Source organism: Candoia aspera, chromosome 1 (genome assembly GCF_035149785.1).
Source record: "Candoia aspera isolate rCanAsp1 chromosome 1, rCanAsp1.hap2, whole genome shotgun sequence".
Taxonomy (NCBI): domain Eukaryota; kingdom Metazoa; phylum Chordata; class Lepidosauria; order Squamata; family Boidae; genus Candoia; species Candoia aspera.
The window spans coordinates 19378570-19394047 of NC_086153.1; the positions used below are offsets into that span (position 1 = coordinate 19378570).

Genomic DNA, 15478 nt, shown 5'->3' on the forward strand with positions numbered 1-15478 from the left:
ATCAGGTACCTGCAAAGGTTCAACCCACAAGCAGCCGTATTCCCCATGCTGGCCTTTCCCTACCCAGACCTTCCAGAAATGATAATGGGTCCAAGCCCCATAATTTCCAGCTAGGAGAACAAACAGCTATTTTGGCTGGGATTTACAAGAGGTTTAGTTCCCTGAGCCAGGAGGGTGATGGGGGGTGGGGGGAAGCTTGCCACGTAGCAACAAACACATTCTCTTTAGAAGATGCACTTTACTATTTTATTTATTTTAATTATTTATTAGTCAAATTTATATAGCCACCCATCTCACAGGAAGTGACTCTGGGTGGTGTACAATAATTATTGCACACATTCAGTAATGTTGACTGCTGAGATGAAGGAAATGCTACATTCACAAATGAAGACTTCATGAAGGCATGAAGACTACTGGAGGAGGGGAAGCTGGGAATGAAGTTTTTGTGCAAAAACATGGTTTTATGGAAGTGCCAGAAGCTAAATTCATCTGGAACATATTGAGAGTTTATGGCAGCTCATTAAGCGTAAAGAGAACATACTCTGCAAACAAGCCACGGTCCAGCCTGCTTTATTACTGCTTCACATATTTAAAAAAAAACACCACAGATCTTAAAGCTAAGTCATGGTGAGTCTCAGCCCTTCGTGGAGGCCCAGAGTCTGCCTTGAAGGATCTCCCAGCATGAAGAGGAATGAAGAATGTTTAAACCAGACTCTTATTTTTTTCGGTATATGTAGACCACGCCAGAGATATAGTCTGAGTCCTGGCCCGATTCCTGCTCCGATGTCGCTCGCTCCCATTTTTCAACTTCCTGCATCCCGACCTTTTCCCACAATCCTCGCTGCTCCAGTTCATTCAGCAACTGCTGCAATTCAGTCTTATATCGTAAGTTGCTCAGGTTGTTTCGTGTGGTCAGGCACACATAGCCACCTGTTGTGCAAGGTCACAACATTTCAGTCTAAATCAGTAGGAAAGCCTTGATAGTCCCAGAAACAAGGTAAAGGTAAAAATCTCCTTCACACTGAGCTTGACTCCTGGGGACATGTCACAATATGGAAGGAATTTGTAAAAAAATAAAAAAAAATAAAGACAGCAACCTGAACCATATAATTTAGACTGCCATCTTGACTGTTTTGACCTGTACCCTGCAGAACCAGGCTCCCTTCCAAGTACCAACCAGGCCTGACCCTGCTTAACTTCAAAGTCCAGAAAAGGTCCAGAAAAGCCAAGGAATGCTGACTTCGGTGGCAGAAAATCCAGAAATACCCACTGCTTTCTGAAGAGATGTAACTGTTATTAGATATACTAATGTTCTCATACAGGAACACTCTCCCCCTTACAACCAGACAATGAAGTGAAAGTAGGAGAAAGAGGAGGAGGAGGTGGCAGGTCTCCCTAGCCCTGATGAAACTGAAAGGGTGGCACTGAATGAAGCTGAACTGAACTAATGCTAGACTAGAATAAAATGTGGTTGAGTAGTTTATGGTGCAGCAGGTTGTGGGAACCAGGCTGTTATGTTAAACTATAGCATGGTTTATTTGTCCAGGCAATAGCACATGTTTTGGGTACAGGACTTGTGCACTGTTAATCCAGGTTTAGGGCTGAGTGTGCTGTGTGAACTGATTATACAATCTCTCCCTGTTCACCAGGAGGGAGGGGATGACCAAAAAGCAAGTTTGCAGTAATGAAACTGGCAAGGGTTGCTCATCACATCTTCATACAGGGAAGAGAAATTAAATGACAAATAAAGCCATTCCCAAATGCATATAACTAGACGAGGAGGAGCAGGGGGACAGGAAAGAGTAGAACTCAATTTCTGGGAAAGAACACATATGATTCCAGGACACACACACACACATGCACGCAGGCAATCTGAAGAAAGGTGACTTTACAGCCCATCTATGGTTCTGCAGGGCCCTGATCAAAACACGTTTTAAATTGTGTTTCTGCCTTTCAGCCATGCATACACCTGACTGCGTGCATGAAATCAAAGAAGCTTTTGCAAAAAATCAGGCGAGGCCTTTTTGCTCACTGGTCTGTTTATGAAGTATTGTAAGATAGCTGCGCCATCTAGTGGCTATGGGTTCTGAATCTAGCCAGTCCAATATCCTGTGCCCAAAAGTGGCTAAGCAATACCAGCTATTTACAGGTCAACTGCCTCTGAACATGGGGGCTCCATTTAGCAGTCCTAGATAGATCCCTTTCCCATCTCCACTCTATGTATTTTGTCCAACCTCTTTTTAAAAAGGATCTCAGCTCCCAACTATCATTACATCTTGCAACAATGCATTCCAGAAGTTAATTGTACATGGCATGGAAAAGTCCTTTCTCTTTCTCTTTCTTGTTTTGATCATCACTCAGTTTCACAAGATCAGCCTAAGATCCGGTTGCATTTACAGTTTCTAGAGAATACATTCAGGTGCCTTGGAGGAAGCACAAGCTAAGGAGCATTAAAATAAACCCTAAGTCCTTCCTTAATCTGCACTCAGCCAGCTCTAATGAGAAGCATCATGAATCTGAGCACCATAAACTCTGAGAGATGCATCCTTGTCCACAGGGGTGGGTCAGAAACAGACAGTGGGCGTGGCCTTGCAATCCAAGCCCCACCCCTTTTGTACTGTATAAAAGGAGTGGAAGTTGGATCACAACACTGCATCCCCCATCTTGCCCATTTTAATTCCCCAGACAGATGCCAAAGGAGATTCAATTACTGCATGTAGGAACTCAGTTTAAGAACAATGCCTCATAATAAGTTAGATCACCAATCTATCTAGTTCAGGATTATCTGCAATGACTGACAGCAGCCTTCTAGATCTGAATCTCTTCCAAATCTGTCTGTAACTTCTGCATGACAAACTATGGTCCTTTCCATCTCCAGATACCCATCTGTTTTCTCAGTCTGATTTTAATACCTGATGAAGCAAATACATACCAGCAATGCTTCTAGTCTCTAAAGCAGTGTTTCCCAACGTTGGCAACTTTAAGATGTGTGGTCTTCAACTCCCAGAATTCCCCAGCCAGCATGGCTGCCTGGGGAATTCTGGGAGTGGGTCCATGCATCTTAAAGTTGCCAAGGTTGAGAAACACTGCCCTAAAGTGTCTTTAGTCCTTTTGTTCTCTTAAGGTCCCATGAAGCATTAAACAACATTATATGTACAAAGAACATCCCACTGGGAACTATTGCAATTTGAGAACATCCCATTCTCTCTAGGTCCAGCCCTGAGAAATTCAGTTCAAGTGCCACTGATTACCAGCAATTGTACACCACTAACTCATCTTATCTGCTAGACCCAGTGACCTAACTGCAAATGTTTAGATATGTCCTTGAAAAAATCAGTTGGTAGAGATAGACCTTTCCTTATCATCTATAAAACTTTGGCCACAATCGACCCTTGTTGCTACATTTGGTAAGAATGATTCTGCACTCATTAAAACATCCGGTTAGGATAGTTTTGCCTGTAATATGTAAGATAAAGTCATCTCCCTGTCTCCATTCAGAGGGCTGAATCTTCTTTGGAAGATTGGGGGGAACGTATTGCTTCATTCAAGATGCTTCAGACAGTATATTCAATTATGCTGGCCAAGATTAGTCTGGTTTCATTTCTGCTTGTATTGATTTCCTTGCAATTGCTTCCTCTTAAAATTACCATAGAGGATTTTTAATAAAAGCCTGGACTGATTTGAAGCATTTGGCAGACTTCAGCATTATGAGTTGATTCTGATGAGCTGATAGTTGCCGCATTGAAGAGAAGCCACTTTGGGGTCCTTCTCTCCATCAATGGGTAGAGGAGACTGGGGTTCAACCTAATGAAACCTAGATTTCCAACTACTTGCTGTACCTTGGGGCAGCCCTGATGGTGCTTCCTTACAAGGCTTTTAGTGTGCAATCACCTTGCCTAATCCACAAAATTGCAAAGAGAATGCAGAAAATATAATATAATCCTCCTGTATTTTCTACTGTTTCTTCCACCATTTTTTTCTTACCAGAGCAAATCTATTAAGGAAAGTAAGATGGAACAGTTGCATAATGCTGGTCAGTGTTCAGAGCCACTGGCCTCCCCCGCTTCATTGACTGCTTATTGTAGCTAACCAACCATAACCCTAGTTCAGTGTTTCTCACACGTGGCAACTTTAAGATGCGTGGACTTCAGCTCCCTGAATTCCCCAGCCAGTTTGAAAAACACTGATCTAGATGGTAACTGCAGAATGCTAAAATTAGTTTTTTAATTAATGAACTAATTAACTATTTTTTAAAGGCCAAAATCTCACCAATGCCTGATATTCTCACATGGGGATAGGTAAAATATTACAAGATGTGGCAATTTCACTCAATGTGAACCATTTTTCATTTTCATTGTTGCATACTCAATGGTGCAAGATGACACAGTGATCACAGACACTGGAAAAAGTTGCCCACCCCTGTTATAAGTCCTCTGCACTACATCTGGGTCTCTTTTGCAAAAGCTTACCTGGTTTGGTGACCAGAAGAAGCTGGGGAATGACACCAGAGGGCACTTGTCCCTCGCTGAGTGCACCCACAATCACAGTAGCATCATAGCAGCCTGCAGAGGAGATGAAGGACTAACAGTTGGCATCAAGGAAGGAAATAGGCAGCTTTTCCTAGAAACCTCCATGCATGCCAACACACCCCAGCTTCTTCCTTTCTCTAACCTTTTCAGTCCATTGCTGAGGACAAAATGTTCCCGTTGTTACCTTCAGGAGCTGGTAAGGCCTCCTGGCCCAGCAAGCACAACTTCAGATCCTCATACAGTCCTTTGTGCTGTGCGTGTTCCAACATCCCCTGGCTGCCATCCAGGCCATGGATGTGGCGAAAACCTTTTGCCTGAAGCTTAGAACACACAGCGTAAGTCACAGGACCCCAGACAGAAAGCCAGTCCCTCGTTGCCAACAGCTAAATGGAACACTGCAAGCCAAATGGGGCCTGGCCAAGACAGAATCAGTAGGGGGACCTTCAGTGGCAATGCTGCGCTTGCCACCATGGTCCATGGAGTGTGCACAAGTGATGAAATGTGTATGATGATTTTACAATGCACCCTTATGTATTTGGATGCAATGCTGCATCGTCCATATGGAAAGGCAAAACGACATTATGACATCATGACACATTTCATCATTTTGGGATCCCTGAAGATAACCTGAATCTAAGCTGGGCCAGGCTTGGTTAGTACCTAGAGGAGAGGCCACTAAGAAATCTCTTAGCTGTAGTGCTTAAGAAGTTGGAGTAGGCCAGTGTTTCTCAACCTTGGCAACTTTAAGATGTGTGGATGCCAATGCCTGCCACTGCCACTTCATGTTTTTATGCCAGGAAACAGGCTGCTATGCAGCATTTAAGCAAATGAGTCAGCTTTACCAAGTGATTGACTTTTGTGCATGAGCATATATAACTGAGTCATTTGCATGATGATGTCACAGTGTACTGTCATCATTTGGATGTCACTGTGGCTTGTAACAGACGACTATGTTTTAATGAGATCAAAACAGTGCTCTCAATTCATCCAGTTATTTTAAAATGATTTACTAAAACTAAGGGAGGCTGAAGCAGTTTTGGAAGAGGCATTCTCTTCTTTATCTGTGTCAGACTACTCAGGAGGGAAGGCATCTTCTTCTACAAAGAAACAAGAATGCAGTCTGACAAAGTAAGCCTACTTCTTTCATTCCTACTTATTAATAAATTATCTTCTAATTAAATAAATCTTGGGATTGACAAATGAGTTAATTGATTATACTTGTCTATGAGTAAAGCATCAAGTGTTTGAAAGCAGGACACACTTATCAAGAAGCATTCATTCTGCAAAAGGGAGAATACATTTTAAGAAAGTTTATTCTTCCCCCAACATTATGTTTTCTAGATGTTTTGAACTACCTCATCTTCTCTCAGCTGCTGTTTCCAGGCATCTCTCAGAAGCCACAGAGACAGCAAAATGATGTCATCACGCCAATGACAGAAATTACATCATCGTCTCATTCACACAATGATGTCATGACATGCATTATGTTACTTCTCCCTACATTAGTGAATGGTTGATGATGTTCCTGGTTGTAGGTCAAGGCTTCTGCTGGACCCCCGATTGGTGAAAACTTCTTAAAGTTTTGCCTGCTACATGCAAATTCTGTATTAGCACCAGAAAACAGGGCTGGTGATGACCTCTCCTTAGCCTTATTTTCAAGGGAAAAAAAATGAACAAATAGGGTGCCCCAAATGGCAATGGCACAAAGCAAAAATAGAGCTGAGTGCCTGCATGTGGTCCATAGGCCACCATCAATAGCTCCCCTCTGTGACAAGTTTTCAAAGCACAGCAGAGGACAATTGTGGGATGATAGTTCCCAAACCTCGGTGGAGATCAGCCCGGTGTCTCTGGCTGAAGCATGACTCTGACCACAGTTACCTCCTGGGCCACAAGTCCTGTACCACAGGCCACATCCAGCACCAGTGCATCCTCAAGCAAGCCCTGGAAAACGGAGGCCAAGAAAGCAGCAGTCAGACTTGGGGCTTGATACTGCAACACCACCACATCCTAGAAGAGAGGAGAGTTCTAGTCACTCCAACAAGGGGGGAGCGCCAAGGTTGGCATGTTTATCTATTAATGAGTAGTTACAATAATTGCACCTAATAAAACAGGGTATCAGCTCCTGAAAGTAAAACCAAGATTTGCTGAAGGCCACCTGTAGAACTTTATGATGGTGCAAAGAGGTAAACTTTGTCCTTTTCTATCCAAACAGAACATTCCGCAGTTTTGCTTTGTGGCTCTGCTCCAGACGTGCCAGACCAGGGTCTTGCTTTGCCGAGGCCCAGAGAGCCTTATCTGGGAAGATAACCTGCACCTAAGCTGGGCCAGGCTTGGTTAGTACCTAGAGGAGAGGCTACTAAGAAATCTCTTAGCTGTAGTGCTTAAGATGTTGGAGTAGGCCAGTGGTTCTCAACCTTGGCAACTTTAAGATGTGTGGACTTCAACTCCTGTGGCTGGCTGGGGGATTCTGGGAGTTGGTCCACACGTCTTAAAGTTGCCAAGGTTGAGAACCACTGGAGGAGGACTAGGGAGACCCACTTGACATCCACCCTCAGCTATGGAAACTGATCTTGTGACTCTGAGCTGGTTACCCTTGAACTCCAACCTATCTCACCCAGTTGTTGTGGAAGTAAAATGAAGGGAAAATCCCACAGAAGCTGCCTTGAACTGCTATAGATAAGGCAGGATATAAGTACAGGATGCTTAAAAAAACTCATTTGCCACGTTCCAAATTACAGAGATTAATTTATTCTGTTCAGATTAACATTTTTGATGGCTTAATAATTTTCATTAGCACAGATCAGCTATCTCTCTACAGATTATTAACCTTCGGTTGGTTTAGGAATGGAGAGGGGCTGGATGTCCTAAAGACACATTTTTGGTCCATTACGCTGTGGGAAAGGGCTAGGAAGTCACTCTACGCAGTTCTGGGGCTTATATTAAGAATATAGGAATACTCTGCCAACTCAGTCCGTCCAACTATTAAAGCGACTCTGCGCTCCAGCCTTGGTTTAGGTATTACGGTGGGAAAGCCAAGAATTCCTCAAACCCCTTCCTTTAAAACCTCCCCCGGCACTACTAGCCCCAAGCCAAGCCGGCGCCGCCGAGGACAGCAGCTGGAATCCCTGGACTGCAGGGTAAACACGCTCTGCACATGCTCAAGAGGGCAGGCGCTTTAGGACTTCTTCCGGACGCAGGAAGCGGAATTCTCCCCGGAGCGATGTGGAGAAGGATGGGGAGAGGCACCTGGTCGTAGTCTTCGGCCCAGCCGTTATAGAAGCGCAACTGCTGCTGCAGATCGCTTTGGTGGTGCACCGCGGCCACGCGGCGCTGCACTTCGGCCAGACTGCGGCTGGAGAGAGCGGCCATAGCCCGCTGGAAGGAGGCGGGCTGGCAGGGACGGCCTTCCAAGCCGCCTTCCATCCCATTGGCCGCCCCGCTCCTGCCCAGCCACTTACGACGCTGCCTCTCCGAGGCGAGCGCGTCCCTGAGCGGTGGCGGCTTCTCTTGGCCGCTCTCTTCTGGGGAGCTGCTCGGTAGATCTGGGAAAATATGCTACTCTTCCTGTTCCTTCAACAAGACACAGAGCAAGGAATCGGGAGCTGCTGCGGATGGGATTTGGGGCACTCCCGCGAAGAACAAATGGTTGGCTCCGGAAAAAAAAAAAGGAGATAACAAGGATGTCATTAAAAAGTCAAGGAAACAGTATCTAAACACGGTGTCTCAACTTTGGCAGCTTGAAGATGTGTGGACTTCAACTCCCAGCATGCCAGTTGGGGAATTCTGGGAGTTGGAAATCCACACGTCTTCAAGCCGCCAAGGTTGAGAACCACTGATCTAAAGGGCAAGTGTGATTGCTGGTTTGTATAAACATGCCCTATTGCTACCTTTATCTATCAGTCCGGAAGCTGGGGAAGTAATGACTACAGGCCAACGGCAACTAGAAGTTCAAGAACACCCAATAATTAATCCTTGGGTTGTTTTTAAAAGACAAGCTTTCTTGGTGGGAGTAGCAAGCAGGGCCTTGCTCTGAGATGCTCAAACAGGATATTCCGCACCAATGCATGCTGGGTGGGGAGTTCTGGGAGCTGAAGTCCACACAACTTCAAGCCGCCAAGGCTGAGAGACCCTGCTTTAAAGACTTCAGCATGCATAAATAATCCCCTTGACCTTGTGCGTGACATCTTTTCAGGCAGAGGCACTAGTGAAAGAGACGGGCTTTGGATCCTGCATGAGCTGTTTTGCTGGAACTATTAAAACCTCTTGAAAAAGTACTATTTTCCTGAGTCTGTGCAGCTATAGTGCAAGCATAGGAAAAAGTGTAGTTCTACTTTCAGGAAGTGGAAGTGAAGAGAGCTACCAGATTCCCTGCTCATTCTTCCCAAGGCTGAACATGGCATTCTCTTTTGGTCTTTGTAGAATTTAGTTTCTAATCTGATTGTCCTCATTACCCTTTATGAACATGTATCAGTTTCTTTGTCTTCGTTAAGTGTGATGGCCAGAACTTATATTGGTCCTTGATGAGCTGAGAGCACAACTGGTAATAATGGGCTATCAAGTTGGATTTCATCCTGGTGGCTGCATGGAAAAAAGTTCTCCATCCTGACCTGTTTTTATTAATGTGTAGCTTTTCCAACGAAATCCAAGTAATCTCTTTGACCCACCTCCCCACCACTTTCTCCATTGCCTTCCCCTTACATTTAACTGAACTTGCCAGGCTTAATTATGAGTCCAACAACATGCTGATCTAGGCAACCCTGGGGATTGAAAGTTTGTGGTTCATACGGTGCAAACCAAGCCATTGTTGTAGCATGTTGTGTGAAATGACATCACTTTGCAGAGAGAACATAGTGGTTGTGCTGATTTAACCTGGGTATAAGGTGTAGTGCGTTGCGTGAAGCCAGCCCAGTGTATGGTCCCAGTGGGGCCAACCTTCATGATTTCACACTGAGGGGCCTCTGCCGTGACATCACCGTCATGTCACAAAGCTGAAAGCCAAGGTGTTTAGCTGGAACCTGCTTAACAGCTGCTTGAGAGTGGAGCGAAAGGGAAGTTGTGGACAAATCATTACCTCTTTGAAATTTCTCAGGACCTTGGAACTGTACGTGACTGGACAGGGAAATCTGACTCTCCACTCTTCCCTAGTGCGGAAAGGGAGAGGGCTCCGAGGGTCTTCCCTCTTCCAATCTGAGAAGAAATATTTCAGAAGGAGAAGCAATGGGTGGGGAGAAAGAAAGCAGGATAATTGAAGAACCCATTCCTGATGAGTTCTTAGAATTTAACACAAGGGACTAAACAGATGGCAGCAAAAGAAGTGGAGACAAGCCCAGGCGATCAGGGTTAAAATAGACTTCTACCTCATGGACTTGGATTTATTGGCCATAACGTATGAGAGAGTGCGCCCCAGGGACCACGAGTGAAAATATTCCAGTGAAAATTACGGTTATAAAAGGGAGCTAGGAGAGGAAGTGACGGCCTCCCAGCTGTCAAGGGCTGCTGCCAGGCTGAAATGACTGAATTGATTGAAGGGGTTCAGTTGGGCGAACACGGCTACTGGCTTTATGCATGCAACTCAATCAGGTCATTTAAAAATTTTGTGGCAGGATTTATGTTAAGCCTGGTTAATTTGGTGGCTTAGCATGTGGCATATCGTAGCTTGTTTGGTTCACTTATGGGTACCTGTCTTTTGCAAACTGAGAAAAAAAAGGTTAGTTTGGTCACTATTAACGTGTTTTGCTAGCATGACTTTAAAGTGTAGCATGTTTAGCTATCCCCAAACTATTTAGCCATCGTGTTTTGATTTAAGCGGGAATTGTTGCATTAAGGGGAGGAAGGGATAAATGCTTAAAGGGCTCATAGACCAAACAGGATATCCAAAAGAAAAAAAGGGCATGTATTTTAGCACACCATTTCTCTTTGTAAAAATGAAGAAGAAGGGGCCTGATAGATTGGTACGATGCTTTCTTCATTCACAGGTCTCTGGAGAGTGCCGTGTGTTGCACCATCTCTTGCCAAGCAGCGCTTCCTCATGGAGCCCAAGACACGTCCTTCTAGCAGATTTCCTGAGCCGGGATCCTCGCTCCCAACAACTATGGGGAAAAGCCTACAGGGAGCAGTTCAAGGGGGGCTGAGAACCCTGTACCTGCACCTTCTCTCGCTGCGGGAGGGGATTCTGAGTTGGTATTTCTGTCTGAAGCAGATTCAGTGGGATCTCCTGTGCTGGATCCAGGCCTCCATGGAGCTGACCATAGACTTCTTCTTCTGCTGGGCGCAAAATGCCCTCCTAGCTTCCATGATGCTCCTGCTGGTGGCATGGCAAGTTCACAATGGAGCCAAGGAGTATGGCTGGAGATCATTCCTACGAAGGCTGGTGAGAGGCACAGAGTGGGAAGGTCCTTCAGATAGGGCAGCGAAACGGGGGATCCAAAGCTGGAAAGTGCCCAGATTTGGGCACTCATTAATCCAGGGGTGCCGTGGGGAGTCAAAAAGTCAAGATGATAGCCACAACTGTGGCCTCCCTCTCGACTTTTTTATACCCCCAGTGAATGCTCCTGCAATTAGATAAACTGAATTAAACTACCTGTATCAATTCACACTGAATCGAATCAGATTTGAATAATTAGTGTTTGATTAGTTAAATCATTAATGAAAAAAAGCCTCTTTTCCTTAAAAATTATCATACATTAAAAATTACCCTAAAGAATATTATCACAACAATCTCAGCCAATCAGTAAATACATTGTGAAGCCTTTTATACCATTGCTCCTTTTTTAATAGTAACTTCTTAAATTAAGGATTTTTAAATATGCGTGTACATGAGTACATCTGTATGTTTTTAAACATTTATTGAATTGCAGCCCAGTTTGGCAATTGTTAAAACAATGAAAATGTGGGCTATGTATTTTAAAAATAAACAACACAACAAGATTTCAGTCTTAAGGCTAAGTGAACAAGACAGTCTTTACAGGATGCTGAAAGTGAATAAGAGCATCAACTGTGATCAGGGAATTCAATAATCAGGGTGCCTGAAATAGGAATACAGGTAGTCCTTGACTTACGACCATTCATTTAGTGACTTCAAAGTTACGACAGCGCTGAAAAAAGTGACTTGCAACCAGTCTTCACACTTATGACCATCGCAATGTCCCTGTAGTCACATGATCAAATTTCAGGCACTTAGCAATCGGCATGTATTTACAATGGTTGCAGTGTCCTGGGATCACATGGTTGCCATTTGCGACCTTCCCAGCCAGCTTCTGACAAGCAAAGTCAATGGGGGAAGCCGGATTTGCTTAATGATCACATGATTCACTTAGTGACTGCAGTGATTCACTTAATGACTGTGGCAAAAAGGTCATAAAATCGGGCATGACTCACTTAACTACCACCTTGCTTAGCAATGGAAGTTCCAGTCCCAATTGTGGTTGTAAGTCAAGGTCTACCTGTACCTAAATCTTTTAGCTTCTGTTCAGATAATCTTTGGCAAACACAGTACCTTTGATAGTATATCTCCACTAGATCTGAACTGGCTTAGAGCAGATACAGCTGTTTTAGGACAGATGTATTGTGAACAGAGGAAGTTGCCCCCTTCACCATCCTAGTCACAGTATTCTGCTATGAGCTGCAGTTTCCAGGCCAATCTCAAAGGAAAAACACCTTGCAACAATTGGTGGAAAGGTCAGCAGCAAGGTCAGGCACTGGGTTTGCACCCTGGAGCTCATCATGTTCTGCTTGCTGTGGTGCTTAGACAGCTCACTAACAAGTTGAGGACATGAACACGTAACATTGCTCTCAACCTGCCCCTTGCCTCTGGCTGTTTTTTGCTCTGCTTCAAAAGTAGCATTTTCTTCTGGCACAAGTCTGTCAGAAGCACATCATGCAGTAATGTCATGGGTAGGGAGGGGTGGGGCTGCCCGGCTTCTGGCCAGAAGGTAGCTTCTCTGGTCTCACCCTTCGTTTGGTTCCTGACCACTGATGTCCAAGGCCACTTTGGGACATGAGGGAATCGGCACTCTCACACCAGGCAAAAAAGAGTGGCAGGGCAGGGAAGTCGGGTGGAAGCAGCTTTTTGGCCAGTCCCTGCCCAGTCCCCACCCCCACCCCACTGTTTAGGGACTACAGTGCCTTAGCCATGGGCAGTGGGAGGAGAGCTGCTTATACCCACATTCAGCAGTCTTCCAGAAGACTGCTGGCCACATGTCAAAAATGGCCACTGTAGCTCAAGATGAAGCACTGAAACTAGGAGGGAGGTGCTTTGGCGTAGCTACGCCAAAGCCAGAGGCGGGGTGTCAGGTGTGCTCTTGATACCTGCCCAACAGTTTTCTGCAAGACTGCTGGACATATGTGTTAAAAACTCACATCCTAGGCATTAAACTGGGTGGTGGTGGGGACTGGGCAGATGCTGGTTCCCCCCTTTCCAAAGCAGCTTAGTTCTTGGCATCAGTCCCAGAGGGGAGCCAGCAGAACAGCTGTGGTTTGGCAACCAACAGCCACGAGGCAACGCTGCCCATGCCTTCGCTGTGGGGATGCAACTTCCTTTTCCTTGGAGAGATTGCTTTGTGGCATCAGAAACCTGGCAGCAGAAGACTCACTTCCATTGCTTCCTCTCCCCATTCCTTTTCTTGCAAGAGAAGCTGGGGGAGAGAAATGGCAGGGATTGGGACCTTTGGTTCCTCTCCTCGAGTCCCATGAGGGACCATTCCATGGGATCTAAGCACTGACTGCAGTCACTGGCATCAAAGGAGGTACTTCCTATTCCACCTCTCTCCCCTCCTCGCTTCTCATGCAGATGCAGATCCTATTTTGCTTTGTTGCCCCAGCAAAACAGCTGGGGGTTGGAATGGCAGTCAACAGGTCTTTTAAGCTGGCGTGCTTTTCTGCCGGTTCCTGCCCTGGATGATTGTGTTTTACTACTGGTCTGTAGAAGAGCCTCTAATCTAGGCTAAAATGAGGATACAGCCCTGCTGGGTTAGTCCAGAGTTTTGTTTCTGGCCATGACCGACCAGAAGCCTTTGGAGCGCTTGCAAGCAGGAGGTGAAGACAATCCCTCTTTAGCTGCTGTTCCCCTGCAATTGGCTTTGGAGACAACATTTAAGCCTTCAAGCCTGATAGTCCTCAGTTGACCTGCCTTCCATCAATGTATTCAGTCACTTCTTAAAGCTATTCAAGGGGAAGAAGGTTGTCTGAACCCAGCTAATGGAGTGCCCTAGGATGAGGGGGGTGCAGAGGTCCTTGGGCCTTTCCCCTTTCCAGAATGCCACCATTCAAGCCACTCCTCCCAGCCCCTGTGACAAGCTCTTGCCTGTTTTTGCTTGCCAGGTCCCAGAAGAGCAGCTTACCCAGAGGATCTCACTACTGAAAAGCTGCTACTGGAATCTGGAGAACCTCCTGATTCAGGTAGCCTGGACCTTGGTTTGTTGCTTCATTTGGGTTGTGTCCTGCATTGTTCAGACCCTGGAAGCCAGCTACAAGCAAGCTGCCCAGATGGCCAGAGACCAGACTGAAGAAGACAAAAAGGAAACAGCAGGGGGACTGCTGATGACCCCTCACTCAGCTCTTCTCCCAAGGCAGGAATTGCTGATCTAGCTGGCATTCACTAAACATTGCTGGAGGATATCTTACTTATGAGCATTGTGCATTTTTTTCCAGGGGTCAGAGTGAGGTGGGCCAGCGGTTTCAGTGGTGTGCACAGTGTGATGCATTTAGGGGTTGATTTCAGTGCCCCAAAGCATCTCTTCCAATTCATGAATCAGATTTTGGAGAGGGGCACTATCAGTTTGGGGAGCTTGTAGCAATGCCTCCTCTGACCTGGCAGACAAGCAGCTGACAGCCACAATTTTATTTTCCTGCTCTGTTTCCTCCTCCATTAGGCTATTTCCTTTCAGTGTAAGTGACATTATGAAACCCATAGAAATAGTAAGCCAAAGAAATTAAAAGAAAAGAAAAGAAAGATAGCTGACTTTCATTAATACCAGAACTATTCACCAGCAAACCATCCTTGCCTCCACCTTATCTCTATGTAGCTTCATAGCTTTTGTTCTTCAACTTTCTCATCAATCTCTCTGGGGATATCCATTTCAACCACAACCTTCTTGGTCTTCCCCTACCTCTTGATCCATTCACTTTGCCTTCAAATATTTCTTTTGCAAATTGATTCTCATTTATCAGCAACAGCAATATGCAGGCTTTTCAGGCAATTCACTTGTATATGCTTGAGTTCTGCCTATGATCTTGAATGTTCATGAAATTCGTTTTCTGTTCTAAATCTTGCATTTATATCAGATCACGTGGCTTTAAAGGATTGAAGTATATTGAAATGTATGCTTGTTCTTTTTGCTTTTTAAGCATTTAAAGAGAAAAAGAATCATTGTAACATGTTTAGAGGTACTCACTTCGGTGCATATTGAAAGACTGAATTCTGGAAGCAAAAGTAACTCACAATGGGTTGAAACACTCAGTCCAGACTTTTCATGAATTTGGGAAGTAGGAGAGGGGTCAAAATTAATCCTCAAAGAGTTGAACGCAAACTTTGCACAGTCAGTGTGATAGGGTGGTTAAGGTATTGGACTATGAGTAGGGAGACCTTGGTTCATGGCTTGTCCACGCAAGGATATAGGTCATCAAATCATAGTACAGGAAGGAGGAGCCATCAAATCTTTCCCCTTGGGTTATTCTACCTATCCTTGAACTAGCAGAAAATTATACTGGTATAAACCTTGCTGTCCCCACTGCTGATCCTTACCCTGACCTTATAGCCTCAATTTTGCCTTGACACCAGATGGTGCTGTCCTGATTTCAGGGGCTCAGTGTGTGTTAAGTAGAGCCATCAATGAAACCCTCTGGCTTTCCTGCATAGCACTGTTGTAATTGGTGGATGGGTTTGACAGATGACTAGTGGGATTAGTCATCTGTCAAAACTTGGTACTTCCTTAAGCCATTGGACAATTCTC

General features: G+C 45.1%; 2 protein-coding genes across 3 annotated transcripts; one reads left to right on the forward strand and one right to left on the reverse strand.

The window, feature by feature from the left end:
- Window positions 1-554: 554 nt before the first annotated feature.
- Window positions 555-7905, reverse strand: METTL27 (methyltransferase like 27). 2 transcript variants are annotated; one of them, XM_063298907.1, is made up of 5 exons: window positions 7776-7905; window positions 6408-6470; window positions 4714-4849; window positions 4470-4562; window positions 555-930 (listed from the first exon to the last, which is right to left on the reverse strand). In XM_063298907.1, the coding sequence occupies exons 1-5, from the start codon at window positions 7896-7898 to the stop codon at window positions 716-718; spliced, it is 630 nt and encodes a 209-aa protein (XP_063154977.1). In that variant the 5' UTR covers window positions 7899-7905; the 3' UTR covers window positions 555-715. The 2 variants fall into 2 exon arrangements, with proteins under 2 accessions (XP_063154977.1, XP_063154969.1); XM_063298899.1 differs by having other exon boundaries at window positions 6408-6536.
- On the forward strand, window positions 6786-14149 carry LOC134494034 (transmembrane protein 270-like). Its single transcript, XM_063298921.1, has 3 exons — window positions 6786-7666; window positions 10505-10899; window positions 13848-14149. Exons 2-3 carry the CDS (start codon window positions 10558-10560, stop codon window positions 14112-14114), a joined length of 609 nt encoding a protein of 202 aa, XP_063154991.1. The 5' UTR covers window positions 6786-7666; window positions 10505-10557; the 3' UTR covers window positions 14115-14149.
- Window positions 14150-15478: the final 1329 nt, after the last annotated feature.